Source organism: Vanrija albida, assembly GCF_041260175.1.
Source record: "Vanrija albida strain AlHP1 chromosome Unknown contig_4, whole genome shotgun sequence".
NCBI lineage: Eukaryota > Fungi > Basidiomycota > Tremellomycetes > Trichosporonales > Trichosporonaceae > Vanrija > Vanrija albida.
The window spans coordinates 3,161,254-3,175,969 of record NW_027191423.1 but is presented as its reverse complement, the minus strand read 5'-3'; the positions used below and the strand labels follow the sequence as shown (position 1 = coordinate 3,175,969).

Below are 14,716 nucleotides of genomic sequence, written 5' to 3'. Positions count from 1 at the left end.
CTACGGCCCTACTCCCCTCCGGCCCCTCCGCTGACATCGTACATGCATCGCCGGGTACACCATGTTGCCGTGTATGAACATGTCGTCGTCACTCATCTCCGAATGTCACACCCCAACGCCCCCTACTCGTCCTTCGAGTCGTATCCGTGGTCGATCGCGCCGAGGAGCAGCTTCATGAGCCACATCTGCGGCGTGAGATCCTGCCCCGTCTTCTGGCGCATCTGGTCGCGCTCGTAGTCAAAGTCCATCGTCTGGTCGATGAGCTGGCCGACCTCGCGATCGTCGTCGAGCGACGACAGGAACTTGAGCGCCGACATGTCGTTGCCGACCTGGGCCAGCTGGATGCTGAGCGCGTCGGGCCCGTACTGCGTGTTGCGGAGCTCGCGGTTCGCGCGCACAATGACGTTGCGCAGCGTCTCGCGCGGCTCGCCGTTGGGCTCGCCGTCGGTAATGATGACAATGTGGAACGGCTTGCGCAGCTGTCCCGCACGCGCGGGGCCAAGGACGAGCGGCTGCAGAATCTTCTGGTCGAGCGCCGTGCCGAGCGGCGTGCGCCCGTCAAACTTGACCTGCTGGATGAGGTTGACGGCGGCCTCTTCCGTCGTGATGTGGTTGCCCTGCAGCTGCGAGTTGAGGAAGCGGACCTGGATGCCGTCGTCGTCGAACAGCGACGACGCGCCCGCGACCTTGGCCATGATCCTGCGCTGTCAGCCGCCGCCCCAGCCCACAACCCACTGGATCAGGTCCTCGATGCGCGCGCCCTTCTGCTCGAAGCGCATGCTGCCCGAGTCGTCGACGAGTATCACCGTGTCAAACAGCGCCATCTTGATCAGGTCAATCGCGATCGGCGGGGGCAGCTGCCACGCGCTCGCGAGGCGCTGCGCCGCGCCCGTGTTGACGATGCGGTGGGCAACAGCCTCGACCTGTCGCTGGTCGCGATAGAAGGCGCCGATACGTTGCTGCGGGCGTCAGATCGGCCCCCCAGAGCGCGACTCACCTCCTGGATACACTGCATCAGGACCTGCATGACGCGGTTGAAGTCGGGCCCGCCCTGCGGCGTCGGGCCAGACATGAGCTGCGAGATGCCGTACGCCGCGCCGACGCCGAGCGCCGCGCCGCCCAGCGCAGTGCCCATGCCCGCGCGCTGCTGGTCGTGCCCGTAGCCCTGCTGCCCGTATCCCTGCTGGCCGTACTGCTGCTGGCCGTACTGCTGGCCATACTGCTGCTGCTGCCCGTACTGGTCGTAGCCCGGCGCGCCGCCGTAGCCACCGGGCGCGCCGTACGGCGGCTGCTGGCCGTACTGCTGGGGCTGGTTGTACTGGGGCTGCGCGTCGCGGCCGGCATACCCGCCGCCGCCGTAGCCGCCATAGCCGCCGCCGTATGCACCGGCCGGCGGCGCCGCGATCTGCTGCGGCTTGTTGCTGTTCTTTGTCGCCTTCTTGATCACGACGTACGCGATACCCGCTATCACTGGGGGATGTGAGCGGCGGCCTTGGCGATCGCCCGAGAGCGATCCCACTCACACATTGCCGCTGCGATACCCATTGTGCGTGTGCTGCCGTGTGGCGCGGGTGAGTGTGTGTGTGCTGTCGAGGTGGATGAGTGATGGAGAGGACAAGGAGTGATGAGATGGGAGGGTATAAGGCCGTCGTTGTCAAGTGCGGGCCGTTGTCGCCGCCGTCCGTCGCGCGTCGTGTTTGCATCGCCCCGTGCGCATCGCATTTTGCCGCATTTTGACGTCACTATTACAGCCACCGTGGCAGTGTCGCGAGTTTCATCCACCCCAGGGCTCCGAGGTCTACGGGCAGGAGAGACGCAGCGCGTGGTGCATCGCGCATGCATGGCGACAAGGAACAGTGCCTATGCGGCGTGTACAGACGAGCCGGGAAGGTGACATTGGCGACGAGGTGGTGTTCCTAATGGGCTGATTACTCTGCCACACTAGCCCACTTTGCTCCAGCGGCTACGCCGAGTACCCGCTCTTCAAGAACTGCTCGACATCCCACGCCGGCGTCGTCCATCCCGCGATGCCCAGTGCCTCGCCGCGGCTCTTGCTCTGCGGGTCAAGCACCGGCCGGTCCGACAACGAGCTAACCCGCGTGCCATGGCGCTCGCCATCAAAGTCGCGCTGGGCGTCAGCCCCCCCTCACCCACCCGACCTACCGAAATAGTGTGCAGCACCACCCGGTTGTCCCAAATCGCACTGGTCCCCGGCGTCCAGTGGAAGCGCACCTGCGTCTCGACGCTGTTCTCGGCCACGTCGTTGAGGTACTTGATCAGCACGTCCGACTCGGCCTTGTCAAACCCCTCGAGGCCGATGAGCCCGCGCGACGCCGTGAAGAGCGTCTTCCACCCCGTCGCGGGGTGGGTGCGGACCAGCGGCGCGCGGTGGAGCACGGGGACCTCGGCGCCGCTCGCGCTGTTGGGGTTCTGGTACGTGATCTGGCTCTTGTAGATGCCCCTGGGCGTCAGCTACACCCAGCGCCGGCACCCACGTCAGGCCGTCGACGATGCCCTTGAGCCCCGGCGACAGCAGGTCGTACGCCGCGTACCCGCTCGCCCAGAGTGTGTCCCCCGAGTCATCGGGCACCGTGTCCTGGTGCAGGTGCGTGTACCCGAGCGTGACGGGCTGGTAGATCTCGTCGACGTGCCACCCGTGGCCCCGCCCCACCTCGTACTCGGGCCACGGGTTGCGAAAGCTGCGCTTGTACTGGCGCGCGACCTCCCACACGACGGTGAGCGAGCCGTCGGGAAAGCCGGGCACGTTGGCGATGCTGTCGTCGCGGTGGACGGCCCCGTCGCCGAGGTACTCGCCCAGCGCGAGCTGTTGCTGCGGGCTGATGTCCTGGTCGCGGAAGAAGACGACGCCGCGCTCGGCGACGAGGAGCGCGAGTTCGTCCCGCTGCTGGTCGGTGAGCTCGGCGAGCTGGAGCCCCGTGATCTCGGTCTGCTGTCAGCGGAGACGACGGGGTCCAACCCACCCCGATATGCTTGGTGAGGTTGCGCACCGACCCCGCAGCGCCGAACAGCGCCGCCTTGGCCCTGTCGGCGCGGGTGCCGGGGTCGACGTAGGGCCTCCCCCCTCGGACGTGTTCCTCGCCCCTCGCGGCGCCGACGACGTCCGGGCGCGCGGGGTAGGCCGGGTACCCGCCAGACAGGTCGATCCCGGCCTTGAGGTAGCGCCGGAGCGCGTTGTCGGGCGGCACGCCGAAGCCGGTGAAGCCCTTCTGGCCGATGTTGGCGGCCTCGATCTGCGCGCGCGCGGCGGCGAGGGCGGCGTCTGTGATCTCTGCGGTGGGCGGGATGGCGATGGGGGCCATGGTGGTGGTGTGGGCTGGCCCATGGTCGCGCGCGCGCACCGCTCTTATAGACAACACAGACGGCCTAGATGGTGCAATTGCAAGCACTATTATTGTTGTCGGAACGAGCCGAGAGTCAGTCAGTGCCTCAGCACACCATCCAGACTAATCAGTGCGGTTGGGGGACAGATACCGGCGATAGTGAGTAGCGCCGCCGCCTACCGCCGGGGTGGTGGTGGTGTTGGTGCTGCCAGTCGTCCTCGCTCAGAAGGCGACCACAGCCGTTGAGCGCCGACCGTCGACGCCGAGGCTCCGCTCCGCCGGCAGTGAGCGTAAGCTCCGCCGCCTAGCCCCGGGGCTGTGAAGGCGACGGAGGGCGCGACGAGGGGGATGGGGCACGTATGCGCTAGCTGACGAAGCATGTGCAAATGGTCAATGGTAGGAGAGAGAGGCCGAAGGGGAGAAGGATACATAACTGGGGGAGCAGGGAGAGGGGAGGGGTGTCGACGGTCGGCACTGACTGGCGGTGGGGGACTGGCGGTGGGGCGGGCCGGCCTGCCGAGGGCCGTCAACCGCGCCGCCATCCAACGAGGTCAGTGACGATGAGGAGGCCACACCATCCCCAGCAGGCTCCCCCTCTCCACGCCCATGTCAGCTGCGAGGTTCAGTTGCAGTTGTTGCTCGATGGTGTCGGCCGTTGTAACTGCGGCTCGACGCAGCCTTACGCCGATGTGATGACTCCTCTCCTCCGGCCAAGTCCGGCCGGCAACATCTCCGCCGGGTACTTCACCCCGGCTCCATCTCTCCATCTCTCCATCTCCACCACCCACACCACAATGCCAGCCCCAGTACCCAAGGACGAGGTCTCGCGCCTAGCGCTCACGTCCATCCTCGGCACGCTCCCCGCCGCCGAGCTCTCGTCGATCCTCGCCTCGCCCCCCTTCCTGCCGGGGTCGCACCTCCTCAACTGCCGCGACATCGGCCTGGTCCCGGGCAGCGCCGTGCGCCCCGGGCTCGTCTACCGCTCGGCGCAGGTGTCAACCAATCCCGAGGCCGTCGCCTGGCTGTCTGAGCACGTCGGCGCGATTGTCGACCTGCGTGCCGAGCGCGAGCGCGCGAATAACCCCGACCCCCAGGTGCCCGGCGTCACGCCCATCTGGGAGCCGACAGAGACGATCCGCCACGGCCTCGACCCGTCCGACTTTGTCGAGGGCGACGGGAGCGCCGCGTGGGGCGAGCGGTATGTCGACATGCTGGCCGAGTTTCGGCCGACCCTCAAGGTCGTGCTCGAGCATGTGAGGGATAAGCCGGGGCACGGGATTCTCGTGCACTGCACTGGTGCGTCGATGAACTGGAGCGAGCTGACCCCCAGCCGGGCGCGACCGCACCGGCGTCACCATCGGCCTGCTCCACCACCTGGCGGGCACACCCCCCGACACCATCCTCTACGACTACATGCTCACGCGGCTCGGCATCGAGCCCGGGCGCGAGGTGATGAACGGCGCGCTGCGTGCGGCCGCCGGCGCGGCCGCGACCAACGGCGACGTGGGCCAGGCGCTCGCTGAGGCGGCGAAGAAGCCCGGCTTCCTCAACATGGCTGAGTTGCGTCCCACCTTTTGGCAGGTGCTCGAGGCTGGCGTCGCGGAGCGGTACGGCACGTGGGAGGCCTACGTGCGCCGCGCGTACGCTGACGGCGGGCTCGGCTTCTCCGAGGGGGACGTGGAGACGATTAAGCGGAATCTGCGCGTGCCCCAGGCTGTGTTGTAGGCTGGGCTTAGATGGAGGAAGTATCGTGCATCCGAGCCACTGAGTCAAGTACTGATCGCCTGCCCTCAACTCGCATCGCTAGCAACACCGCCAGTAGCCAGTGCCAACCCGCAACTCGCGCCGCCAGCACACCCACACACGCCCAGCGCGTGCAGGTGCCCGCCCGCCCTCGACCGCATATAAACACTCCGCCCCCAGCTCGCCGCGCCGCGGCACCCACCCCCCCGCCAGGCCGGCAAGTCGGCCTCGAGCACGGTCAGCACGGCCTCCCGGGAGAGGGCGCACAGCGCCGCCTGCCTCTTGTGCACGGGCGCGGCGTCGAGCGCCGCGGCCCACAGAGCCTCGTACACGTCCAAAAAGGCGAGCGTGGACGCGAGGTGCTCGCCCTGGGGGAGGAGGAGCAGGCCCTGCGTACTAGCCCGCGCCGCGACGCGGGCGACCGAGACGACGAGCGCGCGCACCCCCGCGACTGGGGCGTGTAAGGCCACCCTAGCCGCGGGGGAGCGGGCCCGTTGAGGCGCGGCGTCGACCCGCGCCTCGAGCTGGGCCCAGACGTCCGCGGGGGAAAGGTGCGGGGCGACGATATCCCCGCCGACGCCATACACGATGCGCACGATGCGTTCCACCTCCCCCCCGCCACTTAGGCTCGGCGGAATGCCGCCCCGCCGCGCCCGCGCGCGCTGGATCGTCGCGTGCTCCCTGTCCGCTTGTTCGAGGCGCGCAAAGACGTCAAAGTGCGCCATGTACTCGTCCAGCGTTGGCTCTTTCGGCGCCGGGCGGCGGGGCCAGGCGTGCGCCGCGCGCAGGGCGCTCACGGTGCGCAGGGAGCGGTAGGACGACGCCGTGGACTCGTGCTTTGCTGCGAGCGCCTGTTGTCAGCTGGGAACGGGGGCCGACTCACCGCGCCGGCTTGTTGGAGCGCGTCGAATTGCGCCTTGCGATACCCTGCTGAGAGGGAGAGGCGCGCGAGGAAGGCTGCGGCGGAGAGCGTTGGGGCCGGGGCGAGGCGGCGGAGCGTGGAGAGCGAGAGGCCCATGGTTCGTTGGTGCGTTGGTGCTTGGTGCGTTGATGTTGGTTGGTGGGGTGATGTATTGCGCGGTAGTACTTGTATGCGCGTGAGTGGTGGTGCGAGACCACTTTGATGAGGTGTGAAGCGCCTCGACGACAATGCGCGCCGCGGTGTACGACGCGGCGGCGGTGTTGTGTGCCACAATAGCGGCCAGCGGCGCCTGGTGCGAGACCGTGACTATGCAATGCATGTATGTACAACATCAACGCACGCCCACCGCCTACACCACCGCCAGCACCGTGTCGCCATCCGACAGCCACAGGCCCAGCTCCACCCCCTCGTCCATCTCCTCGACCGGCTCCCACATGCCCTCGAACGCCGCCGGCCGCGCGGTGAAGATCGCCACGGCCTCCAGGTGCATCTGCCGCGCGACGCGCTTTTTCAGCACCGACACTGCCGCCGTGCGCAGCAGGCGCATGGTCAGCGTCTCACCGCTCGGCGGGATGACATGGATGTCTGGGGTGTGAGTGGCTCTGAGAATCAACGGTTAGCCACCCACTCATCATCTTCGATTTCAGGTTCGTCGGCTTGGCCGGCGCCTGCTTCTCCGCCTGGCCATGCAGGCGCAACAACTCGTCATACCGCCCCCAGTCGGACGGCATGAAGCCGTCGATACGGGCAACTGAGTGGAGGTAGTACAGCTCGGCGTCGGTGCGTTCAAAGTATGTGATCTGGCGGGTTAGGGACAAACGAGCCTGAGAACCCACCTGAGAGCCGTTCAGAGTGCTGAGCGAGGGCAGCTTGGCAATGAGGAAGGAGCGGTCGGCGCGCGCATCGCCCGAGATCAACGTTGGATCGGCCACGGCCACCGCCTCCCTCTCCACGAAGGATATCCTCAGCTGCTCGAGCTTGCCGCTCGTCCACTGGTTCAGCGCGTCGATGTCCCGCCACGCCGTCAGACGCGAGTCGGACAGCACCAGCCGGGTGAGGTGGGTAAATGGGGATGTGCCGGGGGCTGCGATCGCCTCAATCGGGATACTGCTCAGGTTGACAGCCTCGAGTCTGGGGGGTTAGTGTGGGTACCTTCCAGTCGGAAAACGAGATACCCACTTTGGCAGCTGCACCAACTCCGCTCCCATGGCCTCCCAATCATCGAGAGGGCAGCTATCCAGGCTCAACGTCTTGAGGTTAGGCAAGCAGCTCGCAAGGTCCTGGCCAGGTCGCTTTGCAAGAGACACGATCCTCGCATTGTCATTGAGGAACAGCGTTTCGAGGTTAGGAAACACCGAGCCGATGTCGAGCGCCTGGCGTCAGGTTGTTCATGAACAAGTAACCTCACCTCAGCCCACGTCAATGCCGCATTGCCCAGGTGCAGTTCGGTGATGCCCTTGAACACGTCACGAAGGGGAGCTCGCTGCGCGTCGTCGAGATCAGGAGCGCACAGTGTGCGCGAGTGGCTGAGAGTTGTCAGCGTGGTAAGAAGCGGGACAACTCACTTTAAGATAAGGCTCCTCAGGCCGGTTAGATGTGCCACAATGTCTGCCATGACGGCCCAGGTCGGGACGAGGTTCCGCGACAGGTCGAGCGTGCGCACACCTGGTGGGTCAGCGAAAACCTTGCCCGTCACCCACCTTGCAGTCTCTCTTTGAACACCTGCCGCTCCTCCACACTCCCGCCCAACCTCCCAACCCACTCGCCCTCGAACCCGATCTCCTTCCGCCGCTCGAGCTGCCCAATCCGCTTCCGCACCCCGTCGAGATTTGGCGCCTCGACAATGATCGCCGCGTTCGACGAGCCGAGGACGACGTCGTCGCTGCCTGGCTTGGTCGAGGCCTCAGGTTCCTCGGAACCCGGCACGAGTCGCCCGTAGCGCTCCTCAACAGCGTCAACTAGCGTCGTTCCTGGAACAAGAGCACCCGGCGCATACTTGATGAAGGCGCCCGCGCCGGCCTGCCGCGTGCGGAACACCTGCTCGCCCTTGTACACGCCGTCGTGGCCCTTGCCGTTGGCCGGGTCGTCGTACTCGACCCCGAGCCAGATTGTCGCCGAGGCAGCGCCAGGTGGCAGCGGACCGATGTACTTGAGCGTCAATGGCTGACTTGTCTTTGCGTTGAGGTAGCGGTCGTTGATGATGTAGCCTGTGGCCGCGGGGGAAGGCGAGGAAGGCGAGGAAGGTCCGGGCGCTGGCTGTGACGAGGACATCGCGGGGGTGGTAGGAGGGTGTCGGATTGTCCTCTTCAAGTGTCTGGGCACGAGTCGATCTTGTCCTGTGTCGTCGCTGTCGTTGCCGTCACTATCGCCGTTGTCGCTACCGCCGTCGTCGTTGTCGATGATGTTCCAAAGTCATTGCTCATCGAGCAATCGTCACGGTCCACATCGCAGACGACCTCCACCAGCGCGCGTCGATCTGGATTTGATCCCGCCCACATGCGTGGGATCCACGTGGATTTGATTCCGTCTTCCCATCAAAGTCCGACCAACTCCGTTCCGTTCCCCCTCGCGGAATCAAATTTCATCACCCAGGGTGAGACAGTCACCCAGGCAGTCACTCTGGCCGTGCACGCACTGTACGGTGAGTGGCAGGCTTGCTGGGTGGGAGGGCACTTCGACTCGCCTGCCAGGCCTTCAAGCATCTGCGTCGCTACTGGCTGGCTGGCTGCTCCCTCCTACTCCGTCTGTTCCGCACTCAACTCACCTCACACATCTCTACTACACACACCACTCACCACTCTCCACATCCACACCATGTCCATGCTCATCCGCACCTCGGCCCTCCGCGCCGCCGCCCGCAACGTCGCCGCCCCTCGCCAGCAGGTCCGCAACCTCCACGTCGAGAACAACGTCGACCAGTGCGTCGACCAGCAATGAAAAGGAAGGCGACCCCACTGACATTGCAGCACCATCCCCACCTCGGTCAACAACAAGGCCTGGTTCGCCCTCAAGTTTGTTGCCTACACTGCTAGTGAGTGGCCGAGGCTGGCGAGGCCATCGCAGTGTGCGATGGGCGCCCCGGTGATGGAGAAATTGAGCGGCGCGCTGACACCTTCCTCCAGCCGGCTTCGGTCTCCCCTTCTTCTCGGTTTGGTACCACAAGTGCGTAGGACGGCCCTGGGGATGGGAAGCAAGCGGGAGCGAGGCGGCACATGGGGGGTGCGGGGGGGTGCGATGCGCGCATTCGCGTGACTTGTTTGCATCCCGCTTCCCCTCTACGCAGCCGTCACCCCGCCCGCCTCCCTCCCTTCCTGTTGAGCGACACTGACACCCAACAGCAAGAAGGCCGCCAACGGTGGTGTCTTCTAAGTAAAATCAGCAGTCAGCATGGCCGCGGCGCAGTGCGCGACGCGGCCTCGGTAATGCATTCTTGGGCGGAAGACGGGGCGGCCAGTTTGCAAGCAACGGCCGCGGTGCTTGCAAACTGCGAGGCGCTTGGCACGGCCGAAATGATTTTTATCAACAAACGAAACGGCACGGGCGTGCGTGCCAGGTAGTCACCGTGAGACACATGGCGTGGCTTGGAGGCGTGAGGCGCCGGCGCCCAGGTTGTCACCAGTGCCGAGGGCGGACTCGTGGATGGCGACGACCCCGGGTGGTTCCGGCGACCTTTGCCCCTGGTGGCTGGGACAGTGTCCGTTGCTTTCCGCGAGGCGCGGTCAGTGTCCGCGAACATGACGAGGGGGTGGGGCTGGCGGTTGTGTTCACGTCTCTGCTGATGTCGAGCTGTGCGAGGACAACAGTGAGATCGTGGTTAGGACGCTGGGGGAGGGGGCACTGTCCGGAGGGATGAGTCCTTCGGGTGGGGTACTGAGCGCCGGGTGAGCGTGCTGACCTCGGCGCATCCTTCGGGGGACGGGACGGGGGCCGTCGCGCGACTCTTGTCAGTGAAGCTGAGCATTTGTATCATGACAAGGCGCGTTGTTGTTGTTATCGGGAGTCTTTTGTCGACGAGGACGAGGAAGAAGTCGCGTCCGTCATTGCCCTCGAGCCAATCGGCGAGTCGCCGTTTTCCAACACCTCGGTGCTCATCGTCCCCGACCCCGACAGCATGAATGCATAGCCCGGCGCCGCTCTCTGCTCTGACCTCTGACACCTCGCCATGCATACAGTGCTCCAATGCATAGTCCTCCGTCACCAGCATTACCTCAAAGATATGCCAGGGGGCCGGATAAATTTCACGCCACGACGAGCGACGAGTGACGCAACCAGCCCACTGTCTCGTCGCCGCCGCCGCCGTCGCCGCCAGCCAGCCCGCGCGTCGCCGCGTCGCCGACAACGCTCACGACAACTCTCCGTTCCCTTCCTCTCTCTCTGTCCCACCTCACACCCCAGGCAGCCTCTGGCTCGCCTCCTCGCCCACAATGGACGCCATCAAAGTCGCCAAAGTCGAGCGCGTCATCCTCGAGCGCGCCGACCCGCAGCCGCCGCACAAACGCACCCAGCACGAGGGAACGCTGCACCTCACCCCTCACCACTTGCTGTTCAGACCCACGCCGCCCGCCCACTCGGACCCAGACGACGCCCTCGAGGAAGTATGGATCCCGTACCCGACCGTGAACAGGCTGCAGCGCCTGCCCCTCGTCCCACAGGGCGACAGGCTGACGGCTGGCCGCTTCCCACTCGTCGTCGGCACCAAGACTTTTGACAACTACATTCTGTTCTTTACGCGCGACCGCGAGGGCGGCGCCGAGGACGTGTGGCAGAGCGTGCGCGACTGCGCCGTGTCGAGTGGGTTTAGGTACGAGGGGCTCGCTGACACGCAGGCTCGGTCGAGAACCTGTACGCCTTCTTCTACCACCTGCCCCCCGCCGAGGGGACGAGCCGCTCGCCACTGGCCGCGGCGGGCCCGCTCCCGCTCTCGACGTCCCCCGAGGAGGGCAGCACGCCCGTCGCCCACGCCCCGCCGCCGAAGCACGAGCGCGTGGCGTCGGCCGGCGCAGGCGAGGGCTGGGCTTCGTTCAACCCGCGCTCAGAGTTTGCGCGCCAGGGTGTAGGTAGCAGGACGAAGGCCTGGCGCTTCACGGACGTCAACAAGGACTACACCTTCTGCCCCACGTACCCCGCCAAGCTCGTCGTCCCGAGCCGCATCTCCGACTCGGTGCTGTCGTACGCGGCAAAGTACAGGTCCAAGGCCCGGATACCGGCGCTGTCGTACCTCCACTGGGCTAATCATGTAAGCTGTGAGGATTCGACGTCAGCTGACACCACAGGCATCGATAACGCGCTCGTCGCAGCCGATGGTGGGTATCAAGAACGCGCGCTCGGCGCAGGACGAGCGGCTCATCGAGTGCATCTTCACGTCGCATCTGTCACCGGAGACAGCGTTCGCGTCGGCGTCGACATCCATGTCGCCTTCGCCGTCGTCCTCCGCCCTCCCCTCCCCGTCCGGCTCGCACGTCTACGGCGCGACGACGACCAACCTCATTATCGACGCGCGGCCAACAACCAACGCCGTGGCCAACGTGGCCAAGGGAGCAGGAACCGAGAACATGGAGTGGTACAAGTCGGGCAAGAAGGCATACCTCGGGATCGACAACATTCACGTCATGCGCAACTCGCTGAAAACTGTCGTCGCGGCGCTCACCGAGGCGGATGAAACCGGCGCGCCGATCGACCGCGAGCGCCTGCGGAAGAGCGGGTGGATCAAGCACATCAGCGGGATCCTCGACGGTGCGGCGCTGATCGTGCGCAATGTGCATGTCAACTCGTCGCACGTCTTGATCCACTGCTCGGACGGCTGGGACCGCACGTCGCAGCTGAGCGCCGTCGCCCAGCTCTGTCTCGACCCGTACTACCGCACGCTCGAGGGCTTCAAGGTGCTGGTGGAGAAGGACTGGCTGTCGTTCGGCCACATGTTCAAGGAGCGGTCGGGCCACCTGTCGTCGACAAAGCTGTTCACGGCCACGCCGGACAACATTGACGGCGACGAGGAGAGCGACGACGACTTTGGCAACGCGGTCAAGGGCGTGACGGCGTTCTTCGGCTCGGTGACCAAGCAGTTCAGCTCGAGCTCGCACGTCAAGGAGGTATCGCCCGTGTTCCATCAGTTCCTCGACTCGGTGCGCCAGATCCAGCGCCAGTACCCGGATCGCTTCGAGTTCAATGAGGAGTACCTCCTCGACCTGCTCTACCACCTCTACGCGTGCCAGTTCGGCACCTTCCTGTTCGACAACGAGCGCACACGGCGCGCCGCGCACGGCCACAAGGGGTCGTACACCGACCGCACCGTCTCGGCGTGGGAGTGGTTTGACCGGCCCGAGCAGCGCGACAAGTACCTGAACCCGGAGTACAAGCCCGAGCTCGACGACCGCAGCGCACGCGACCACGATGCCGACCTTGGGGTGTTGTTCATCGACGCCAAGGACGTCAAGTTCTGGCACCGCCTGTTCAAGCGCACCGACGACGACATGAACGCGACGCGGTTTCCGGCCCAAGACGTTCCGCCGGTTATTGAGGGGTCCGCGGACCCGCTAGTGGACGCGGAGGCCGGGCTGGTGACCGAGGAGCTGGGCGTGGCGAAGGAGGGCGTGGCGAGGCGGCCTAGCCCCGTGAGGCAGGACTCGGCGGCGACAGTGACGCCCGCCGCGTCGCCATTCGCGCGCCTCGGCGGCATCTCGGCGCGTCTCCCCGCGTCGCCGTCGCAGAGCTGGGGCTGGAGCCAGCTGGGCAGCGCGGTCGGTACCGGCGCGCTGTCGGCCTTCAGCACGATCAAGGCGACGGCGACGGATGCAATCTCGCAGCTGCGGGACGAGCGCGAGGAGGAGATGGGGAGCTACGCGCCGGGGACGGGTATCGGCGAGGGGCGGCACCCGCCGTCGCGCTCGGCGTCGGGTGCGACGCCGTCGAAGAATGTGCGCATCCCGTCGGAGGCGAACCCGTGGGGCGCGCCGGAGGGCGGCGAGGTCGAGGAGCCAGCACCGGCCAAGCCCGCGGCAAGCACCGCGAGCAGCTGGGCTCCCCCCGCCCGGTCCAACACGACCTCCAGCGCCAACCCGTGGGGCGACCCCGCGCCGACCAAGGGTCTGTCCGACCTCAAGCTCGAGGACGCGGCGTCCAAGCCGCCGCCACGGCAGTCGTCGCTCAAGCAGAGCGACGAGGACAAGGCGCTCGAGGCGGCCGCGCTGGGCGGGGACAGCAAGGCGTGGGACCCGCTTGGTGCGTTGTAGGGGGGTGTAGGGGGGCCTTCGGCGTCGCGGTCGCAGCGGGCGCGCGTGTGTATAGACGTAGAGATCTTTGCATGTCACTGTGGTATACATTGGCCGGGTGGGGACGTCCGGGTGAGCGGAGGATGACCTCGACGCAACCGTGTGTCTCACCTGCGGCGACCGCGGCGGCGTGTCTCGCCTTGTCGTTCTCTGCAACCCAATCCAGCCCCAGCTCGCTCCCTCCGTCTCCCCCTCTCTGCTCATCAGCGACATGCCGCCGCACCCAGCCACGCCGGCCAAAGCCCAGCCTACCCCAAACGCAGGCGGCATCCCCGCCGGCGCATGCCCCCAGGCCCACCCCGTCGCGGTGCACCCCCTCCCCGCCGCCATCAAACCCCCGCACCTCCGTACGTCGCGCCGCTTCGACGCTGACCCGCCAGTGGGCGCTGAGGCGCTCGGCATCGTCGCGGACATCAGGGCGATGCTGGATGACGAGCGCCGCGCCGCGGCGGAGGAGCGACGCGCTGCCGCGGAGGAGCGCAGGGCGGCAGAGGAGGGGAGGAGGGCCGCCGCGGAGGAGAGGAGGGCCGCCGAGGAGGAACGCAGGGCCGCCGCTGCGTGGCGGCGCGGCGTGCACCGCCAGCTCGTTGCCGAGGCGCGGTGTGCGGCTGGCCTCGGGCCTGGAACCTGGGAGAAGGGCAGGCGGGGGAGCTGCCATGTCCCCTGTGCCACTGCGCCAGTCAAGCGCGAGCAGGCGGCCCCATCACAGGCCGCGCCGGTACACCCCCGCGGCGCCGTGCTTCGGAGCGGGCGTCAGCTGCCGGGCGTGTGATGGGGTTGGGTGGGTTGGAGATCATACATGGGATGTACGGCGCCTGCCTGTAGCTGGACGGATCGTGATCATCGGATGGGTGCCTTCACCGCGCCGAGATCCAAGTGGCGCGCGACTGCAGGCGTGCACTACGCAAGGCCCAGCTGGCGACGCTCGGCTGCACGAGCTCTCCTCGGCTCGGCACCGGCATCGGTGACATGTTCGGGTGCACGAGCGCGTCGGTCGGCGGGAGATCCAGCGGGCCCTCACCCCGTCGGGATAGCGTCAAGCCCTAAGAAAACAGGCGGCGCCGTCGCCCCGAGCGGGGCACGCACACGCCGCCGCCGGCCCCCGCTGGCCGGGGTGACGGCCGACGTCTGGCCGGCGCCCATGCCCGGCGTCGGCGGTAGCCTTGTGATCGCGGGCGTGAGGGGGAGGGGGAGGGTCGGGGCCGGCGTCGACTTAATCGTGCGGAGGAGGGCGTGGTCGGGCGTGATGAGGTGCTCTGCTGCGCAGGGGAGGGCGAGGAGGAGGAGGAGCATGGTCTGGGGGGGTGGGAGATGGGCGATGGTGTTGATGGGGGTGTTGGTGGCGAGTTGTCGGGGGTGGTGTGAAGCGTTCTCGGATGTCGGAATGACGTCGTTGCCGACTGCCAAGGAGCGTCGGGCTGGCAGTGCTGCTGCTGCTGCCT

General features: G+C 66.8%; 7 protein-coding genes across 7 annotated transcripts; 3 read left to right on the top strand and 4 right to left on the bottom strand.

The window, feature by feature from the left end:
- Positions 1–122: 122 nt before the first annotated feature.
- Positions 123–1,545, bottom strand: Q8F55_006026 (uncharacterized protein; the record flags this gene model as incomplete). Its single annotated transcript, XM_069354498.1, has 4 exons — positions 123–699; positions 736–959; positions 998–1,470; positions 1,524–1,545. The coding sequence occupies 4 exons, from the start codon at positions 1,543–1,545 to the stop codon at positions 123–125; spliced, it is 1,296 nt and encodes a 431-aa protein (XP_069209140.1).
- A 418-nt stretch (positions 1,546–1,963) lies between these two features.
- Positions 1,964–3,320, bottom strand: Q8F55_006025 (uncharacterized protein; the record flags this gene model as incomplete). The annotated part of the gene is made up of 4 exons (XM_069354497.1): positions 1,964–2,128; positions 2,164–2,461; positions 2,496–2,947; positions 2,982–3,320. 4 exons carry the CDS (start codon positions 3,318–3,320, stop codon positions 1,964–1,966), a joined length of 1,254 nt encoding a protein of 417 aa, XP_069209139.1.
- Positions 3,321–4,135: 815 nt separating this feature from the next.
- On the top strand, positions 4,136–5,066 carry Q8F55_006024 (uncharacterized protein; the record flags this gene model as incomplete). The annotated part of the gene is made up of 2 exons (XM_069354496.1): positions 4,136–4,637; positions 4,672–5,066. The coding sequence occupies 2 exons, from the start codon at positions 4,136–4,138 to the stop codon at positions 5,064–5,066; spliced, it is 897 nt and encodes a 298-aa protein (XP_069209138.1).
- A 7-nt stretch (positions 5,067–5,073) lies between these two features.
- On the bottom strand, positions 5,074–6,102 carry Q8F55_006023 (uncharacterized protein; the record flags this gene model as incomplete). The annotated part of the gene is made up of 3 exons (XM_069354495.1): positions 5,074–5,105; positions 5,287–5,935; positions 5,968–6,102. 3 exons carry the CDS (start codon positions 6,100–6,102, stop codon positions 5,074–5,076), a joined length of 816 nt encoding a protein of 271 aa, XP_069209137.1.
- A 253-nt stretch (positions 6,103–6,355) lies between these two features.
- Positions 6,356–8,277, bottom strand: Q8F55_006022 (uncharacterized protein; the record flags this gene model as incomplete). The annotated part of the gene is made up of 7 exons (XM_069354494.1): positions 6,356–6,591; positions 6,635–6,806; positions 6,843–7,137; positions 7,186–7,379; positions 7,415–7,532; positions 7,572–7,671; positions 7,707–8,277. 7 exons carry the CDS (start codon positions 8,275–8,277, stop codon positions 6,356–6,358), a joined length of 1,686 nt encoding a protein of 561 aa, XP_069209136.1.
- Positions 8,278–8,820: 543 nt separating this feature from the next.
- On the top strand, positions 8,821–9,375 carry Q8F55_006021 (uncharacterized protein; the record flags this gene model as incomplete). The annotated part of the gene is made up of 4 exons (XM_069354493.1): positions 8,821–8,924; positions 8,973–9,037; positions 9,129–9,168; positions 9,345–9,375. The coding sequence occupies 4 exons, from the start codon at positions 8,821–8,823 to the stop codon at positions 9,373–9,375; spliced, it is 240 nt and encodes a 79-aa protein (XP_069209135.1).
- A 1,055-nt stretch (positions 9,376–10,430) lies between these two features.
- On the top strand, positions 10,431–13,235 carry YMR1 (phosphatidylinositol-3-phosphatase ymr1; the record flags this gene model as incomplete). Its single annotated transcript, XM_069354492.1, has 3 exons — positions 10,431–10,797; positions 10,833–11,242; positions 11,280–13,235. 3 exons carry the CDS (start codon positions 10,431–10,433, stop codon positions 13,233–13,235), a joined length of 2,733 nt encoding a protein of 910 aa, XP_069209134.1.
- Between the last annotated feature and the right edge of the window lie 1,481 nt (positions 13,236–14,716).